A 12,970-nucleotide genomic window follows, 5' to 3' on the forward strand; every position below is an offset into this window, starting at 1 on the left:
GCTCCGGTCTTGAAACCTTCTGTAAGTCGCCGCATCTTTTCGTAGAATTTTCGAGCATTACCCCTGTCGGCCAGCTTATCAAGCTCTTCGTACTCACGCATTTCGGCCTCTTTCTTTTTCTGTCTACAAATGCGTTCGCTTCCCTCTTCAACTCTCGGTATCTATCCCATTCCGCACGTGTTGTGGTCGATCGTAACGTTGCGAGGTAGGCAGCCTGTTTTCTCTCCGCTGCGACACGGCACTCCTCGTCGTACCAGCTGTTCTTTTGCACTTTCCGAAAACCAGTGGTTTCGGTTGCAGCTGTACGTAAGGAGTTTGAAATGCCGTCCCACAGTTCCCTTATACCAAGTTGTTGACGAGTGCTCTCAGAGAGCAGGAGTGCAAGCCGAGTAGAAAATCGTTCGGCTGTCTATTGCGATTGCAGCTTCTCGACGTCGAACCTTCCTTGTGTTTGTTGGCGTGCGTTTTTTGCTGCACAGAGGCGGGTGCGAATCTTAGCTGCAACAAGATAGTGGTCCGAGTCGATGTTAGGACCTCGGAGCGCACGCACATCTAAAACACTGGAGACGTGTCTCCGGTCTATCACAACATGATCGATCTGGTTGGTGGTTTTTCGATCCGGAGACAGCGAGGTAGCTTGATGAATCTTCTTATACTGGAATCTAGTACTACAGATAACCATATTTCGGGCCCCGGCGAAGTCGATCAGCCTCAACCCATTCGGGGATGTTTCCTCGTGGAGGCTGAATTTACCGACCGTAGTGCCAAAGAAACCTTCTTTGCCCACCCTGGCGTTGAAGTCGCCAAGCACGATTTTGACATCGTGGCGGGGGCAGCTCTCATAAGCGAGCTCCAAGCGCTCATAAAAGTCATCTTTGGTCACATCGTCCTTCTCTTCCGTCGGGGCGTGGGCGCAAATCAGCGATATGTTGAAGAACCTCGTTTTGATGCGGATTGTGGCTAGACGTTCATTCACCGGAGTCCCACTATGAATCCCACACCAAACTTGCGCTCCTTTATATGGCCACTGTAGTAAATGCCACAAGGACCTACTCGTCTTTGTCCTTGTCCCGTCCATCGCATTTCTTGGACGGCGGTGATGTCAGCCTTTATTTTCACGAGGACATCAACCAGCTGGGCAGCGGCACCTTCCCAATTAAGGGACCGGACATTCCAGGTGCATGCCCTCAATTCGTAGTCCTTATTTCGTTTTCCATGGTCGTCATCAAAAGGGGGGTCTCTCATCCGAGGCTGGTTGTTACTATTCGCTGGGGTTGTTTTTTTTACGTGGCGGGTCCCAAACCCAGCGCACAACCCTATGTAGGGAAAACCAGTAGTTACGTAAGCAAAAATTATAAATATGCAAAAAGTATACCATTAGAAAAAATAATAAATACAACTACACTTCTTGGTAGTTCAAAAATAACACATAAAAAAAAATTAATCTAGTAGGATTCAACTTAGAATTTCTAGAAATAAATGAATTAAAAGACTTTGATATCCTGTTAGGAGAAGATTCATTAAAGGAAATGAAGGAAAAGATAGATCTTTTCAAGTATTCAATAACGTTTAATAAAGTGTCAAATCACTCAAAAAGTGCAAAGGTAAACTATACAGTAGGCGAGAAACAGTTCGAAAATTGCATAAAAGGTTTAATGAAAAATAATTATAGAAATGAAAACTTACCGTATACAACTACAATAAAAGCTGAAATTAGAACAGAAACTAATGATCCTGTATGGGTTAGGCAATATCCATATCCATACGCGGATCAAGATTTCGTAAAAAAGGAAATAAATAAATTATTAGCAACGGTATAATAAAAGAGGGCAAAAGCCCATACAATGCCCCGATATGGACAGTCTCTAAAAAAGGATTAGATGAGGAAGGAAAACCAAAAAAGAGAATGGTTATAGATTTCCAAACGTTAAACAAAATTACTGTTGTAGATAGGTACCCGATACCAGATATCAATATGACTCTACAAAACTTAGGAGAAGCACGATACTTCACGACGTTAGACTTAGAATCAGGGTTCCACCAAATTCTAATTAAGGAAGAGGATAGGGAAAAAACAGCCTTTTCCATCAACGGAGCTAAATATGAATCTTTACGACTCTCATTCGGCTTAAAAAATGCACCATCTACATTTCAAAGATGCGTGGGTGACATTCTCAGACCATACATTGGCCAATGCGCCTACGTATACATCGATGATGTCTTAACGCTGATATGAAAATCTCTGAAGAAAAGTCAAAGTTTTTCCAAACACAAATCGAACTCTTAGGACACGTAATAAAAAATGGTAGAATAACAGTAGATCCTGAAAAAATAGAGGTAATAGATAGGTATAAAACCCCTGAAAGCTTAAAGGACCTACGCTCATTCTTAGGCCTAGCTTCCAATTATAGGAAATTCATGCAAAACTTCGCACACATATGCAAACCACTGACAATATATTTGAGAGGAGAAAACGGCAACATTTCAAAGAATAAAAGTTCCAATGTAAAAATAAAACTAGATAAAAATGCACTAGATGCTATAAATACAATAAAGAAACTATTAAAAGAAAAAATCGAATTATACCAACCAGACTTCAAAAAAGGATTCGACCTAACCACAGACGCTAGCAATTACGTTATAGGAGCAGTTTTAAGCCAAGGAAAAAACCCGGTAGCATTCATATCACGAACTCTTACAAAAACAGAACAAAGTTACTCCACATTACAGAAACTAAGAAACTACTTGTACGGTATAGCAGATTTACCGATTTACACTGACCATCAATCATTAATTTTTTCAATATCGGAAAAAAGCCCAAACACCATATTAAAAAGATGGAAAAATCTAATAGAAGAATATGGTGTGAAATTAAAATATAAACCGGGACAAGAAAATGTCGTAGCCGATGCACTATCGCGTCAAATTAATACCACATCAGATACGTCTATGCACTCCGCAGAATCGTCTGAATTAAGACACATAACACACGTGAAAACACCATTTAAGTCCTTTAAAACACAAATTGAAATAATTCACGATAAAGAAAATAATTTAGAAGCGAACACGCCATTTCCCGAATACGAACGGTTTACGATTAAATTTCAAACACAACAATTCTTAATGAAACATTAAAAAAATTAATGAAACCTAAACGAACCACAGCTTTCCACGCTGACCTAAAAACAAGGTACGACATGAGGAAAGACATAAAGCTCACATTCGATACATACGCAAAAGTGTTTACTCAATACAAACTAATGCCGGTATTCTGCTTGTCACAGTTGTCTCATGTCTCTAATTGAGACAATCGTAATTTAGTGACTCTGTTAGTCAGGATGTCTCATTTTGGTATTCTGGCAGATACAGTCTCAAAAATATTCACCAAATAGTATGGTGAAAAGAAGGGCAGCAATCAGCTGTTTAGTTTAGCTGATTAGAGATGAGTGCAAGTGCACAATCGTAATGTATGAAACGATTGCATGCAATTAGTTTTTTTTTCATAAGATTTTAGCAGTAAAACTTCTTCTTAATAATTGCACAGTACAGTTATTGAAAACTAATACTGAAATAGTTTATAATAAATGCTTAACATATGCATTTTATCTGAATCAATTGTTAAGTAAATATGAAAAAATTTAACAACGCAGTTATCGATTAACACATGTGTTCATCCTTATATTTGATAATAATGGAAAAGGAAGGTAAGTAATTGTAAACAATATAAATTTCATTATTTTATGATTATTATAATATATGTATAATATATCTTTTTTACAGATCATAATAAAGTGTCGCGCACCTCAAAGGAGCAAATAGAGTGCTACCTTAACTTTGTGCGGGTTCACCCGGAAATAAAGTTGCACAAAAACGATCCTTCGCGGCCGAAAAGAATGGAGGAGCTTTGGGCGGAACTCTCCGCACAATTAAATGCCCTAAAAGGGCCCACCCGGAACCCCATCAAATGGAGAGAGGTAATTTTTAACCATATATATTGGCATATGCATGTATTTATGTCCTTTGTTTTACAGAATCTGACCCATTGGAAAAACCAAGTAAGGTCACACGCAAGGAAAGCCAAGGCGCACAATCTGGTGACAGGTGGCGGTCCCAGCTCAACAATTGAGCTCTCTGAAATGGAGCAGAGAGCGTTGGATACGTTGGGGTCAGTCGCTGTTGATGGGTTGACTGATGTACCAGCCATTGGCACAGAGGTAAGAATAACAAGAAAGACCAATACGAGTGTGCAGAATATATAATTGTTTTTTCTTTTTCTAATTTAGGAAGAAGTAGTATTCACAGCTGCACCATCGCCCCTGAATACGACTTCGGATGCGTCCAATTACGACACTCCGTCATCGTCTCGCAGAAAAAAAATGACGACGGACGAAATGTTCCGCAATTATATGGATCGTATGAAAGGGAAAGCCGAGGAGGAAAGAGATTTCCGTATTAAAACGTTAGATTCAATTATTAAATACACGGAGTCTATCAATAATTTAGCGGCAGTGATGGTGTCGCTTGCTCAAACTATTGTGAAAAAAACAGAAGAGAAAAAGTGAAAAATGTGTACATTAATTGAATTATTTATTGCTGTGTTTTTTGTACAAAAAGTAAAAAACTCTCGTAAAAAACTCTGTAGAATTGGTCTACCAAAACATTTCATTCTGTTGGTGTGAATTAATTCTGTGCAAGAAGGGTGAGTGAATGATGTTCGTGTGAATTAACAACTGTTAACTCGAGTTATTGTAGTTGCACGACTAGAAAGAAGTACAGTAGAACTCCAATTATCCGAACTCCGACTATCCGAATCGCCGATTATCCGAATCACAAAAAATTGTCCAAAAAAGTCTAAGTGCGCTATTATTTTTCCCCCGCGAAGCCAGTAAGAAACAAGAATATGTAGAGGATGATGATGATGTTGTCACTAGAGGAAATAAGAAAAATGATTGTAACGGGTGATTTTTTTGAGGTTAGGATTTTCATGCATTAGTATTTGACAGATCACGTGGGATTTCAGACATGGTGTCAAAGAGAAAGATGCTCAGTATGCTTTGACATTTCATCATGAATAGACTTACTAACGAGCAACGCTTGCAAATCATTGAATTTTATTACCAAAATCAGTGTTCGGTTCGAAATGTGTTTTCCGCTTTTTTATCGACAAATTTTGTTCAGCGATGAGGCTCATTTCTGGTTGAATGGCTACGTAAATAAGCAAAATTGCCGCATTTGGGGTGAAGAGCAACCAGAAGCCGTTCAAGAACTGCCCATGCATCCCGAAAAATGCACTGTTTGGTGTGGTTTGTACGCTGGTGGAATCATTGGACCGTATTTTTTCAAAGATGCTGTTGGACGCAACGTTACGGTGAATGGCGATCGCTATCGTTCGATGCTAACAAACTTTTTGTTGCCAAAAATGGAAGAACTGAACTTGGTTGACATGTGGTTTCAACAAGATGGCGCTACATGCCACACAGCTCGCGATTCTATGGCCATTTTGAGGGAAAACTTCGGACAACAATTCATCTCAAGAAATGGACCCGTAAGTTGGCCACCAAGATCATGCGATTTAACGCCTTTAGACTATTTTTTGTGGGGCTACGTCAAGTCTAAAGTCTACAGAAATAAGCCAGCAACTATTCCAGCTTTGGAAGACAACATTTCCGAAGAAATTCGGGCTATTCCGGCCGAAATGCTCGAAAAAGTTGCCCAAAATTGGACTTTCCGAATGGACCACCTAAGACGCAGCCGCGGTCAACATTTAAATGAAATTATCTTCAAAAAGTAAATGTCATGAACCAATCTAACGTTTCAAATAAAGAACCGATGAGATTTTGCAAATTTTATGCGTTTTTTTTTAAAAAAAAGTTATCAAGCTCTTAAAAAATCTTCTTCTTCTTCTTAATTGGCGTAGACACCGCTTACGCGATTATAGCCGAGTTAACAACCGCGCGCCAGTCGTTTCTTTTTTTCGCTACGTGGCGCCAATTGGATATTCCAAGCGAAGCCAGGTCCTTCTCCACTTGGTCCTTCCAACGGAGTGGAGGTCTTCCTCTTCCTCTGCTTCCCCCGGCGGGTACTGCGTCGAATACTTTCAGAGCTGGAGTGTTTTCATCCATCCGGACAACATGACCTAGCCAGCGTAGCCGCTGTCTTTTAATTCGCTGAACTATGTCAATGTCGTCGTATATCTCGTACAGCTCATCGTTCCATCGAATGCGATATTCGCCGTGGCCAACGCGCAAAGGACCATAAATCTTTCGCAGAATTTTTCTCTCGAAAACTCGCAACGTCGACTCATCCACTGTTGACATCGTCCAAGCCTCTGCACCATATAGCAGGACGGGAATTATGAGAGACTTATAGAGTTTGGTTTTTGTCTGTCGAGAGAGGACTTTGCTTCTCAATTGCCTACTCAGTCCGAAGTAGCACCTGTTGGCAAGAGTTATCCTGCGTTGGATTTCTAGGCTGACATTGTTGGTGGTGTTAACGCTGGTTCCAAGATAGACGAAATTATCTACAACTTCAAAGTTATGACTGTCAACAGTGACGTGAGTGCCAAGTCGCGAGTGCGACGACTGTTTGTTTGATGACAGGAGATATTTCGTCTTGCCCTCGTTCACTGCCAGACCCATTCGTTTTGCTTCCTTGTCCAGCCTGGAGAAAGCAGAACTAACGGCGCGGGTGTTGAGGCCGATGATATCAATATCATCGGCATACGCCAGCAGCTGTACACTCTTATAGAAGATTGTACCTGCTCGATTAAGTTCTGCAGCTCGAACTATTTTCTCCAGCAGCAGATTGAAAAAGTCGCACGATAGGGAGTCGCCTTGTCTGAAACCTCGTTTGGTATCGAACGGCTCGGAGAGGTTCTTCCCGATCCTAACGGAGCTTTTGGTTCCGCTCAACGTCAGTTTACACAGCCGTATTAGCTTTGCGGGGATACCAAATTCAGACATCGCGGCATAAAGGCAGCTCCTTTTCGTGCTGTCGAAAGCAGCTTTGAAATCGACGAAGAGGTGGTGTGTGTCGATTCTCCTTTCACGGGTCTTTTCCAAGATTTGGCGCATGGTGAATATCTGGTCGGTTGTTGATTTGCCAGGCCTAAAGCCACACTGATAAGGTCCAATCAGTTCGTTGACGGTGAGCTTTAATCTTTCACACAATACGCTCGATAGAACCTTATATGCGATGTTGAGGAGGCTAATCCCACGGTAGTTGGCGCAGATTGTGGGGTCTCCTTTTTTATGGATTGGGCATAGCACACTTAAATTCCAGTCGTTGGGCATGCTTTCGTCCGACCATATTTTACAAAGAAGCTGATGCATGCTCCTTATCAGCTCTTCGCCGCCGTATTTGAATAGCTCGGCCGGCAATCCATCGGCCCCTGCCGCTTTGTTGTTCTTCAGGCGGGTGATTGCTATTCGAACTTCTTCATGGTCGGGTAATGGAACGTCTGCTCCATCGTCATCGATTGGGGAATCGGGTTCGCCTTCTCGCGGTGTTGTGCTTTCACTGCCATTCAGCAGGCTAGAGAAGTGTTCCCTCCATAATTTAAGTATGCTCTGGGCATCGGTAACTAGATCACCTTTGGGGGTTCTACAAGAGTATGCTCCGGTCTTGAAACCTTCTGTTAGCCGCCGCATCTTTTCATAGAATTTTTGAGCATTACCCCTGTCGGCCAGCTTATCAAGCTGTTCGTACTCACGCATTTCGGCCTCTTTCTTCTTCTGTCTGCAAATGCGTCTCGCTTCCCTCTTCAACTCTCGGTATCTATCCCATCCCGCACGTGTTGTGGTCGATCGTAACGTTGCGAGGTAGGCAGCCTGTTTTCTCTCCGCTGCGACACGGCACTCCTCGTCGTACCAGCTGTTCTTTTGCACTTTCCGAAAACCAATGGTTTCCGTTGCAGCTGAACGTAAGGAGTTTGAAATGCCGTCCCACAGTTCCCTTATACCGAATTGTTGATGAGTGCTCTCAGAGAGCAGGAGTGCAAGCCGAGTAGAAAAACGTTCGGCTGTCTGTTGTGATTGCAGCTTCTCGACGTCGAACCTTCCTTGTGTTTGTTGGCGTGCGTTTTTTGCTGCACAGAGGCGGGTGCGAATTTTGGCTGCAACAATATAGTGGTCCGAGTCTATGTTAGGACCTCGGAGCGCACGCACATCTAAAACACTGGAGACGTGTCTTCCGTCTATCACAACATGATCGATCTGGTTGGTGGTTTTTCGATCCGGAGACAGCCAGGTAGCTTGATGTATCTTCTTATGCTGGAATCTAGTACTACAGATAACCATATTTCGGGCCCCGGCGAAGTCGATCAGCCTCAACCCATTTGGGGATGTTTCGTCGTGGAGGCTGAATTTACCGACCGTAGTGCCAAAGATACCTTCTTTGCCCACCCTGGCGTTAAAGTCGCCAAGCACGATTTTGACATCGTGGCGGGGGCATCTCTCATAAGTGCGCTCCAAGCACTCATAAAAGGCATCTTTGGTCACATCGTCCTTCTCTTCCGTCGGGGCGTGGGCGCAAATCAGCGATATGTTGAAGAACCTCGCTTTGATGCGGATTGTGGCTAGACGTTCATTCACCGCAGTGAATGATAGTACTCGGCGACGGAGTCTCTCTCCCACCACGAATCCAACACCAAACTTGCGCTCCTTTATATGGCCACTGTAGTAAATGTCACAAGGACCTACTTGTCTCTGTCCTTGTCCCGTCCATCGCATTTCTTGGACGGCGGTGATGTCAGCCTTTATTTTCACGAGGACATCAACCAGCTGGGCAGCGGCACCTTCCCAATTAAGGGACCGGACATTCCAGGTGCATGCCCTCAATTCGTAATCCTTATTTCGTTTGCCATGGTCGTCATCAAAAGGGGGGTCACTCATCCGAGGCTTGTTGTTCCTTTTCATTGGGGGCGTTTTTTTTACGTGGCGGGTCCCAAACCCAGCGCACAACCCTATGCAGGGGATGTTTCGCCTTCTCACGTTAGCTCGCCTTCAAACGGATGTTCTTAGGCTACCCAGAGGATACTTGGTCAAAGACCGGAAGTCGTGAGCTGCTTGAGTCATGTGCAAAAGAATCGTTTCTGGCCACTCCCAAGTGAATGGCGATCAGAGAACTTTCCTCACTTGCGTGAACTTCTACACATGACTCCATCCTCTTAAAAAATCACCCTATAAAAATTCCTGGTTTTACAGAAGTAAGTGCTGAAGATGTAGGAGAGTGGATGGCTTGTGACACGTCTGACCCTGGTTTTCAAATTCTCAATGACGATGAAATTGTTGTAAGTGTGAGAGAAGATGTTGAAGTGGAAGTGGAAGAAGAACTTTCTGCTGATGTTGAAGTAGACGCTGGACCATCAGCTAGTGAAGCATTTGCCGGCCTCGAGACTGCTTTGAAGTGGATGGAGCGTCAGCCCGAGTGTGACCATGTGAGATGTTTAACAAACAATGATTTTTATTTCTAAACTTGTACATAAGTACATTTTATTTATATTTAAAACATGTGAAATTTTCATGTTTCTTTCATTTAATTCAATAAAAAAATAGTGCAATATCAAAACGTAGCTTTTATTCTCTCCAATGGCAATTTAAAAAAAAAAAAATCCGATTATCCGAATATTTGATTATCCGAATGGGTCCCGGTCCCCATTAATTCGGATAATTGGAGTTCTACTATATGTAAATACGCATATATAATTACATACGAATGTGAATAAAAAAATGTGTCCAATATTAAATTGTATTGCAATTTTTCATGAATTTATGAAAAATAAAAATATTTTAGAACTAAAACCTGTCCTTGCGAACAATTGAAAAAAAACTCTTTTTTTCTTTGCATTCACTGCTGGTTGATGATATGAGTGTGAGTTGGGTTTTTTTTATGAGATGAATGAGCTGAGTCTACCTGCTAGCGATAAACAACAACTCACAATGTCTTCTCTGTATCTGCATTCACATAATTCCAACTCAGCGTCGGCGCTTAACTCGAGTTATGAGATGAATTCATAAATTCTCTGTTGCATTCATAGCGTGAATTAATTCTTGCAACCCTTTAATATGTATGTTCCTTTTTATATATATGTGTATGTTCCTTTTTATATATATATTTTTTATTGTTATGTTTATTTAATTTAAAAATGAAACAAATGAAGTTTGAATTGAATTATATATTGGTAGAATGTTAATTATCTAATGTGTTAATGCACCTTTGACGTGCTGCTCTGCCTCGAGTGTAATACTCCGGATGGATATCCCGAATCATCCAAAAGCCATTTAAAAGCTCCATCAGAGTGTTCTCTTATTAGCTTTATCCTTGCTGGCGAAGTAGTCCATATACCGGAGTCATGACATGAGAAGGGAAATTTCGCATTCACGTGCCGGAAAATTAGTTCATCGTCACAAACCTATTGGGAAAATTAGTTATTAATGAGTTATTTATTAGTTATTAAATGTAATACTTTCCGCTATAATAACCTTTTCTGTTCATATAATCATGCGGTACAACTGTGTTTGACAAGGCAGGTGCAATTATGCCAACATGAGTGCAATCAATTGCTGCTCCAATTACACCTTTTATTCCAAATTTCGAATAAAATCTGGAATAAAATTGTTGTATAGCGATTTATTTTCTTTTAAATTGGAATACAACTTACCCAGTCTTAATTCTATTGTATTCTTCAACAGAATGAGGAAAACGCACTTCGCCGTGTTTACGCTCCACCACCAATTTACAAATATATTCGATACATCGAGAAATGGTTGGTTGGCTCATCACTGCGAAATATGCATTTCCCACGCAACACTGATATGAGCCATTGCATAAAAAATATAAAACTGAAATAAACTAGAGATATTTGATTGCATGAAAACATTATGTTTCTTTAAGGTTAAAATGTAACTCACCCGAAGTTCAAATGGAATCGATGTTTGCTGTTGGTCATACGGCTTGAGTTGATTAATGAGATCCCAGCACAAAGATTTGGGAAATCGAAAGAACTTCCCGAATGTGTTCTCTTCGTATAAAAAGGGATCTTTTTTGTTTCGCAAAACAGTCAGATTGCGCCTGCGAATGTAGCTAGAAGATATGCACCTTATTATCCATTATTGCAAAATTATAAATATTAATACATTACCTCTCTTCCTTCTCTCGTTTTTTCATCATAAGGTAAAATAGTCCAACTTCATCAGTCATTGCTTTGCTCTTGTTTTTCTATGACTTGTTGCAAAGCAGATAACAAATTAGAGACTGATATTGCTCAATTAGAGATGAGACAAACTCGCCAGAATACCAAACAGTCACTAAATAGATTTCACCACAGAATCGTCTCTATTAGAGACATGAGACTGCTCGCAGAATACCGGCATAAAAGACATAACAGACCCAACAGATAGAGGAAATATATTACAATACACACATATCAGAGCGCACAGAAACGCTAAAAATATTATCAAGAAGTAACAGAAACTTGTTATTGGCCAACACTACGAAAAGACACAGAAAAAATAGTCAGACACTGTACAAACTGTACAATGAACAAATATGAAAGAAAACCAATTAAACACGTAATCGGAGCAACGCCAACACCCAATTTAGCTGGCACATCTATACAAATGGACATATTCCAAATACGTGGCACGAGATACTTATCTATCATTTGTCGCTACTCTAAATACACATACTTACGTAAACTCGACACGAAGCGACAATTCCACGAAATAATAGAAGAAGTCATCACGCAAATATTCCCCAACTGTACCGAACATACACTCACAGCAGTGCATCACTCAACATCGAACGCACAAGTCGAGCGGTTACATTCGACGGTACTAGAAATAGCTAGGACATTAGCAGCAGACAAGGAAAGTACAGCAGATGAAGAAATATTTCAGGCAGTAAAAGAATACAACAGGACACTACATTCAGTAACCGAAGCAAGACCAGTAGATGTATTCTTTAATAGGAACCAACATCCTGACATAGCAGAAAAAATAAAAAAGAAACAAAATTACATGCTTGAATACCACAACAAGAAAAGAAAACACAAAGAATTCCAAGAAGGACAAATAATCTACGAAAAAACAGACAGAAGAGATAAATCCAGTCATCGTTATACAACTATATGTTGAAAAAAAAACCGTGAGACACAGTCTTAACAACCAAGGGGAGGATCATACACAAGGATAACATATGCAATGTCAACACAACAAATATGGATATTGCTGATAACAATACTACTACTACATAAGGAACTACAAACATACGAAATAACAAACGTCGAAGACAAAAAATATATTCTAACACAAACTGACCCATCTTACATATCCAACGAAGAAGATTATTTATTCCACATAGTGAATTTAACAACAATCTTAGACTATTATGAAACCATAACAACATCCATAAACGGACACCACAACAATGAGCAAATAGCAGATACGATGCTCATACAAAGGATAGAAGCACTAAAGGATCAACGAGCATTAAATTTCCTTGGCAGTATATTCAGCTTCATAACTGGAATTCCAGACCACGACGATGTCATAGAAATAAAAGAAAAAATAAATAATATCATAAAAAATAATAATAAACAACAAATAATAAACTCACACTTCGAAAAACTATTAAAAACGATTAACCTTAAACCCATTAAACAAAGAATGGTATTGCTGGAAATACACAGGAATTGTTAGACTTAACACTAACAATAAATTTTGCAAAAAATAAAAATTTTTATTCAGGTGCAATTAATCTTCTTATCCCGAATACAGAAAAAATAAGCCTTCCAGCTATAGATATATTATAATACGCAGAAATACATATAGTCAGGGTAGACAACGCCTTCATTACTATACTATATAAATACCCAATCATATCGAAGCAATGTAATACCTACGACATAACTGCTCTAAAATATCATCATGGGAAACTTATATTAGACCCATTGATAGCACAACGTAATAAT

The 12,970-nt window shown here is 40.3% G+C and overlaps 2 protein-coding genes across 3 annotated transcripts in view; one reads left to right on the forward strand and one right to left on the reverse strand.

Annotated features, from left to right (window-relative positions):
- Positions 1-12,970, reverse strand: part of LOC115065857 (uncharacterized) — a 150,471-nt gene that overhangs the window by 39,443 nt on the left and 98,058 nt on the right. The gene's annotated exons all lie outside the window — the stretch shown is intronic.
- Positions 3,781-5,893, forward strand: LOC125776743 (uncharacterized). Its single transcript, XM_049450298.1, has 3 exons — positions 3,781-3,974; positions 4,032-4,214; positions 4,284-5,893. Exons 1-3 carry the CDS (start codon positions 3,894-3,896, stop codon positions 4,560-4,562), a joined length of 543 nt encoding a protein of 180 aa, XP_049306255.1. The 5' UTR covers positions 3,781-3,893; the 3' UTR covers positions 4,563-5,893.

This window comes from Bactrocera dorsalis, chromosome 2 (genome assembly GCF_023373825.1).
Source record: "Bactrocera dorsalis isolate Fly_Bdor chromosome 2, ASM2337382v1, whole genome shotgun sequence".
Taxonomy (NCBI): domain Eukaryota; kingdom Metazoa; phylum Arthropoda; class Insecta; order Diptera; family Tephritidae; genus Bactrocera; species Bactrocera dorsalis.

Excerpts from the sequence above, each read along its gene's own strand:
- LOC125776743 (XM_049450298.1), top strand. The coding sequence starts at position 3,894 with ATGGAGGAGCTTTGGGCGGAACTCTCCGCACAATTAAATGCCCTAAAA. Across the intron at positions 3,975-4,031 it reads ACCCCATCAAATGGAGAGAG|AATCTGACCCATTGGAAAAA; the intron begins GTAATTTTTAAC and ends TTTGTTTTACAG. Across the intron at positions 4,215-4,283 it reads TACCAGCCATTGGCACAGAG|GAAGAAGTAGTATTCACAGC; the intron begins GTAAGAATAACA and ends TTTCTAATTTAG.